Source organism: Dicentrarchus labrax, unplaced genomic scaffold (genome assembly GCF_905237075.1).
Source record: "Dicentrarchus labrax unplaced genomic scaffold, dlabrax2021, whole genome shotgun sequence".
Taxonomy (NCBI): domain Eukaryota; kingdom Metazoa; phylum Chordata; class Actinopteri; family Moronidae; genus Dicentrarchus; species Dicentrarchus labrax.
In genome coordinates, this window is record NW_026136701.1 from 5383926 (window position 1) to 5391391 (window position 7466).

The following is a 7466-nucleotide window of genomic DNA, read 5'->3' on the forward strand; positions in this document are numbered from 1 at the left end:
TTCTGGATATAAATCATCGAACAGGCGAGTGGGACCAAACCATACTACATAATTTATATGAGCTGTTTAGTAGGCAACTGAAGTAAGCAGTTGTGGAACAGACAGCGGGGGAACAAGTGGAGTTGATATTGTTTTTCTGTCAGAAAGACTGAATCCAGGGCACTGCTGGGGGCAGCACTAGCCTATCTGTTGCTTAAAATGGCATCCAGTGTGTGGAAACACTTTGTTTTTGTTTGCTTCACATCACACACATTGCATCCTTTATTTTTATATAATGTTGTTTCATGCTTATATTGTTTTTTCCTGCACTGTTTGGCTGTATGTTGCATCCTCATTTTTGCCAGACGCTGAGATATCTTCTGGCCTACCGACTACAACCCCCTATGAATGGCCTCCTCTCCCCAAATACTTAGAAAGGCAGAGGCATCTTAATTGGTTCTCTGTCATTCTTTTTTAGCGTGGGTTTAGACTTCATGGTCTGCAGATGATAAGGCCTTCCGAGTATGGTGATGTCCTGACCATCAACAGGTAGAGATTTAGGATTTAGATTGAAATGTCTGCTGTGATCAGACAACTGACAAATGGCCATGTACTGTATTATGTTACTTTTCGTTCCTGCATTGGAAAAGGGCTTCTAAGTAGATACATGTTAGCCTGGCTGTGACAGATTGTTTGTTACACAGAACCATCTGGGAAATCGTCATTGGAAATTGTTGGAAAAGGGTAGGCACTTTCAATAAATACTTGGCAGGTGATTGGATGAGCTATCTGTCTATCAATGTCTAGCATGGGCGAACCTCAAGCAATCAGATCAATGAAACATACGTATCAAACTTTTACTGAAGTCAGTCGGAAGAACCCACCACCGTCGCTACCAGTACTTCCTAAAAGAATGCTGATTGGTACTGACCACAACACACATACTGAACCCTGCTAAAATGGATTCTCATGTCATATTGCGAGTCAACTGCCTTGAAAGGTTAGATAAATGTATGCACCGGAGAAACATTCACAAATGTGCATAAGCTGCATAACAAGAAAACACACATATGCTGCATCTAATCCGCAGAGGTAGAGTTAATATCTGCTCTTTTAAACCAGCTTTATTCCCTCTAAATAATCATCTTTAGTTCTGAACAGGAAAGAGAAAAAGAGAGAGAGCAACTACTAAAGCCTTGAGATCAGAGGGCAACAACCTTGTTTGTGACTTTATGTGCCGAACAAACTGTACGGTGAGAGAGAGAGAATGAGTGTGTGTGTGTGTGTGTTTGTGAACAAGCCTTGTGTGTGTAGCTGAATCTGTAGCTAGTAAGGCAGGCAGCTTGACTTCCCACTGTGAACCTGATTCAAAATGCTCACAGAGAGAGAGAGAGAGAGAGAGAGAGAGAGAGAGAAAGAGAGACTGGTAGAGTAGGCGACACAGAGGAAGAGTGAAAAAAGGGAGACAGAGAGAGAGAAAGGCAAAGAGGACAGGAGAGAGACAGGAAGAGAAGGGGAGACCAAATTACAAAAAACCCAACCACAGAGGGATATGAGAGCGAGCGAGAGAGGCTGAGAAACGCAGAGAGAGAGTTATTTCCTTTGGGTCTTTGAGAGAGAGGAGAGCACGGTCTGTCTGCGTCCGGTCGGTCGTTCAGCTGATTAATTTGTGACAGGAGGGATTTCTGTGCTCCGTGACTTGAATTGCTGCTCTAATTTATATGGTAATCTTCTTTAAGACTCTAGCAGCATACAAAAAACCTTTTATTTCCATCTCTACTAAGCCTAAACCCTTTTCTATACTCACTACACACATATACATATACATATATGTGCAGAGCACAGGTGGGCCATACTTTGCCCAAATGTGATTATATGAGGGAAATGGTATGACACCTCTCAATTTCACTTTCCTGATAAGGGGTTCCTGTGCTAGGAGATCGGCTTGAGTTAGTATTCATGACTGTCTCTTATTCCCGAATAATGCATAAAGTGTTTGTCCGTCACCAGAATCTCCTATGTGAATGTCTCCTAATGTGAAGTACTGCTGTAAATAATTAGGAGAGTTGATAAAGGCTCAAGGGCAGACTTTGTGGGACAGTTTGCTTTGGGAGAGTTTGCATGGACGGAGAATAAGTTTGGGTTTACAAGCTGAGTTGGACCCTCAGTGGGCTAAGCCTGCATTGGATGTATCAAGTGGGATGGAAGGTAATGACAGGAAAGATTCCCATGTTTACAGCTGGCAAGTATTCACATTATCGAACCACTCAGGACAGATGTATGATTGCAGAGTGTGTGGACAAAAATTGTGTAAACTGAAAATACAGCTTTCTTCTACCCGTTCAATTTGGGTTTAATTACCTTAAATGGTGGACTGGGTGAATCCAAAGAATCCATATTTGTTTGCTTTTTCTGTATTAATTAACTGTAATCACAACTTAAATGTCAGAAACCAACCCTATTGCCAGACAATTAATGTCGATATTGGCTCAAATTATGTTCATTGACAATGTTTTGGTTTGTTTTACGTTCCAATGCCAATGTGTGGTACACACCCTTCCACCACCCTACCATCAACACCCATTTTTGCATTGTTAAGGCTCACAAGCCAGTCTCTAAACGATTTGTTTAATAGAGGTTGAGGACTTTCTCCTAGCTTTTGTTAAAGCTTTAAAAAAAATCTGCATCGCATAACCAATCCAAAGTCTCTAAGGTGGTGACATGCAGAAGTTGTGTTCTTGTAAACAATTGCTTGCCATTTAATGTTGCTTGGGACATCCATTTTCTCTCTGCATGTCACAAAGTTTTTTGGTCTTGACAGTCAGGGACAACACACTGGATAAAAGATCCACGATACAATTAGAGTCACATCAGGCAACCTCCAAAATCCTCTAAAATTATGTTCCAATACAAAAACAGAAACAGACATCCTTCACTCTGTCATGTAAAAAGGCAAAGAAATGGAGGGAAGACGCTTTACTTGTAGGAGACAATTGATGGAGAAATGAGGGGATCGAGGACTGTTGGGAGGGCCTGGAGGACAGTGAACTTCATAAGAGTCAGATAATCTCCAGGTGATCCGTGGCTCTGCAATGAAACCCAATGAGTTGGATGATAAAATGGCCCTCCCTCAATTGACCACACAGATTCACCCTTTCCAGATGCAACTCTCAGTAGATGTTAGAATTTCATCCATCTAATTTTTCTGACTTTTAGGACTTCCTGTCTGAAGATGAGAAATTGCTCAGCTGCCCGCAACAGATCTATCTCAATGAACTCCACCTGCTGATGAAGAACCTTCCTGCTTCCACGGTAAAAAATGAACTTTCATGCTTGGATGTTTAAAATGATTAAACACATTACAGTGACTGTCACCAACTACTGGCGCAGAAAGGAACAGAATTGCTCCAACTTTGGTCTGATCAGCCCTGATGCCATATCATAATTATAATAGTCCCTACAACCAAACTGTTCCCACCTGAAGCCAGATCACTGTCTACTGTGTACAGGCTCTGCTTCCCTTTCCTTATATCATCCTAAATCACACTGATTCAACTGTTCTAGAAAGCAGAAATAACTAAAATCTTGGATTCTGACATATCTGTCGAGGCTTGAAATATCATGCTCCTTACGGGCCTGCAGCAGAGATGTTTTCATGAGCGTGGGTGGCTAGTAAGAGAAATCCATTTTTCTCATTTGGCTCCAGGATTGGAATAAACCCCTAGAGGATTCTGGACGTAGATCAGTTTGAAAATTAAGTGGTATTCCTCTTTTAGCGCTGTCATCTCCCCATCCCCCTTCAGAGGTAAAAGTTTTTCTACAGTACCGTGGCCGTCCATGTGAATGCCAATTACAAAGGAATTGCCAGGATATATACAGTAAAAGCTGTAAAAACACTGGTTGCTGGTAATCCTTTAATCCTTTTGGCAGAGAGTTTACAACCCTGGACCTCAGTGGGTTTAGAACCTCAAATTAATCAAACCTGAATACATCTTTTACAATGTGGATGATATTTGTGCTCACTGACGGAGAATAAAAACCTGCTGTGGATACAAGTGCTGTGCAGCCCTCTGCACAGAATCTCCATTTGACAAGTCAACAGCACTTGTCAGCCAGAGTACTGGGAAGCAGGCAGGTGGTAAACAATTCTCTTTTGTGTGTGCATAGGTGTGTGTGTGTGTGTGTGTGTGTGTGTGTGTGCATATCTCTGTATTTGTATACCTCATCTGTGTAAATGAGAACGTGCATGTATAGGACAATGTGTTTTGTGTATTGCAATGCTGGATATTCAATGAATGTTACTTAGCTGAATGTGTGTGGTTGTACATGAGAGACAACATGAGTGTGTGTGTGTGTGTGTGTGTGTGTGTGTGTGTGTGTGTGTGTGTGTGTGTGCAAATGTATGTGAGAGCATATGAATGTAAGTGGATCTGTGCATTTGTATGCAGGACTGTATGTGCACATACGGCTTGAAAGTTTTCCTCCTTTTAAATGATTACTTCCCAGGAATACATAACTCATACTGAGATTTCTCACCATATATGAACTGCAGATAATGAATCAAAAAAATGACCTTCTTTCTGTTTTTCTTACATTGTATTATAATATTTAGTCTCTCTTAAAATCAAACTAAGGTCAATCACAATGTCAATGCTGTTTTTCAATATATACTCTTATTGTCTTCATTTAGAAACACTAAGGCCATGAGTCAAAGTCACCCCAACGTTCCTTTTTTCAATCAAGTTTACACATTTAATTCATTTGGTTTGTTTAGTTATATTTTATGTCATTTTCCAGTGGAAGGTTGCTATAAATTCAACACAACTAGATTCAAACTAAAATGACTGTCTAAGAACTTTGTCTCTGTTTGCTCTATAATTATTATCACATTGAATAGCGCTTGCCAGGAAACTTCCTATGAAATTATTGAGAAATTATTATTTAAATATAGATTTCTAAATGCTGTTTTAAAGTCTGCACTGACATTAATTAAACAAATATTTTAACTGCAGACTGTAAAATCCCTGATGGTTGCAACTCTAAAATTTGCCAAGTTGAACACACAGGTGCACACAGACACACAAAGCAAACACATGTTAGAAAAATCCCTGGTTCCCTGAGGTCTTTTTCCCGGAAAAAGGAGTAGATTATGGAAAGAATTCCAGGGAAATGCTGTGATCTCAATGTCTGATCTCCACCACTGCTGCACATTCAGTAGAATCTAAATATTTGTACATTGTGGTTTTTACCTGTGAGCAGCTCTCGGATCTCCACATCTGTGGTCTTCCGGAGCAGTCGGACCAGAGCCGGTATGCCGCCGCAGTTCTTCAGGGCGATCTTGTTGTCGTCGTTGGCTTTGCCGTACACCAGGTTCCTCAGGGCTCCGCAGGCGCTGCGGTGCACATCGGTCATCCGGTGGTCCAGCAAGTCCACCAGCAGCTGGATGCCACCCTGCCGCCGGATCTGAAGACAGAGGAGGGAGGAAGAATTTAGGGGGACAGCAGAGGGATCACGAATAACAGAAGGGTATCTATTTCCTCCACAATATGCCTGTTGGTGTGTATACACAGTATATGATATCTAAAGACATTAGGGCTTGTTTACCTCAACTAAAGAAAATAAGAATTTCCTGCTCTTGATACTGTGGTCAGAGAAAATGTGTTATGTTATTGTGTAAATATTCATTTCTACTTTTTGAACAAAATAAACACAGTGCAGTGGCTACTGTTGCACTGATGCAAGATTTATTAAAATGCCAGCCACAGCACTTTCTTTCCCATCAACCCTGTGCGTCTGCAGCCCTCCCCTGCTTCCCTCCGTCTAGACAAAGAGAAAATGTAGGGCAGACAGCCTGCTTTTTGTAAAAACAAAAGAGACATTTTAGTGAAGGAGATTGCACAGAGATGAGGCAGTTGTGCTTATACATTGTGTCCTTTGTGCTCCAGATAAAGATACATCAGCATGGAGCCTTTTACAGCAGCTCCCTGTAGATAACAATATCTCACTGATTATTTAGAAACTACATGTTAAACTTGATGTTAGATCCTCAAGTAACAGACCCTGTAATGACTCGGCAACGCCCAAGTTGTCAAATACTGCCAGTTAGTCAGTCAACCAAATGGTTTTTGTCCAAAATGTAATCGTTTTGAAATGTTAACAACACAAGCTTTATTTTGTTTTGTTATTTTGAAAGTCTAACCGGATTATGCATATTTATTCTTGCTAACAGAGCCCTGTGTTTGAAGCAAGAGGGGCGCCTACAGCATCATGTTTTGAAGTGGAAGGCCACTGAACAAGCAGCAATATATGACGAGTTGGGAGTGAGAACGTGCTGGACTTATCGCAAAAACAATCACCCTGCAATCAATTTTAAATTTGATTAAAAAAGTGACAAATGGTCATTGCAAGGTTCAAAAGTCCAATGCATTGTCTCCAAGTGGCTTATTATGTCTGGAAAACATTAAAAAACCCAAAGGGACTCACTTCGTAATGATGTGAGATAGAGAAAAACAGGAAGTCGTTTCAACAATCATTTTGGAGAAATGTATTAAAGCCATTATTATTGTCAGGTACTTGTCTTTCAGTCTTGCCTTGCACACAATAACACACAGCACACATCTGTACACTGTATCCGGTGCTAGGAGACTGAAGAGGCAATAGGCCATACATATCCCTCAGCATCCAGTCTATTATTTCACCATTCAGGCATCTCACTCAAGGGCAAAAAACTATTTGGCCTGTGGGTTGTAGTCTTGGCAGCCCCGCTCTAAATACCGCCATACTTCATTCTTCAACACAATTTCAACATCAGTCATCTCGTCTCTCTCCCACTCTATTTTTAATGCCTGTTGGCTGATTGCTGTTTGAAGAACTTTGTTTGCCCTCAAATCCATCGTCTCCATGGGGATTAATAACGTCGAATTGAGCTGAATTGAGTTGACATTGAAGAGACAGACTGAACCGCTTTGGGTGATGGCGGCTCTAAAGGACAGGAGGACGGACTGCTGGAACACGGCTGTATTCAGAGTTGGGTTAAGTGTGCATAATGAGGAGTTAATGCCGGCTAATATGGAGTTTGGTGGAGCTCAGACAGCTGCACACATGGGACGGAGTTTCCCTCTCCATAAGGACCGGTGTCAAATCTACTCACTCAAGAACACCTTCATATATTGCACTGCAGTGTTTTGCACTTCTATTTGTTAATAAATGTCTTCTGGCTGAAATGCTGAACGAATATGGCCCTCCTTACATTTGTAAGATCACAATAACAGCAAGGTTTACAACCTGTCTCATCATTCACTTCATTTTTAATGGCGGTATGTATATTTTTGGCATTCATGTTATACACTAAATCTTCTGTGTATAGCTGTATTTATATTTCCAGATAAATAATGAGTAAGCCCTGCTGCAAGGTTCTGGCATCAGTCTTTGCCATCACATGTGCGCACCTGCTTCATTACGTAATTATGACTGGCTCACGGACCCCG

At 41.2% G+C, this 7466-nt stretch overlaps 1 protein-coding gene across 3 annotated transcripts in view; it reads right to left on the reverse strand.

Moving 5' to 3' along the window:
* Window positions 1–7466, reverse strand: part of ctnnd2b (catenin (cadherin-associated protein), delta 2b) — a 164932-nt gene that overhangs the window by 39744 nt on the left and 117722 nt on the right. For all 3 annotated transcript variants that reach the window (XM_051396501.1, XM_051396510.1, XM_051396491.1), the window contains one exon: window positions 5229–5442. In XM_051396501.1, the coding sequence (XP_051252461.1) occupies window positions 5229–5442 (214 nt within the window). The remainder of the gene's footprint in view (window positions 1–5228; window positions 5443–7466) is intronic.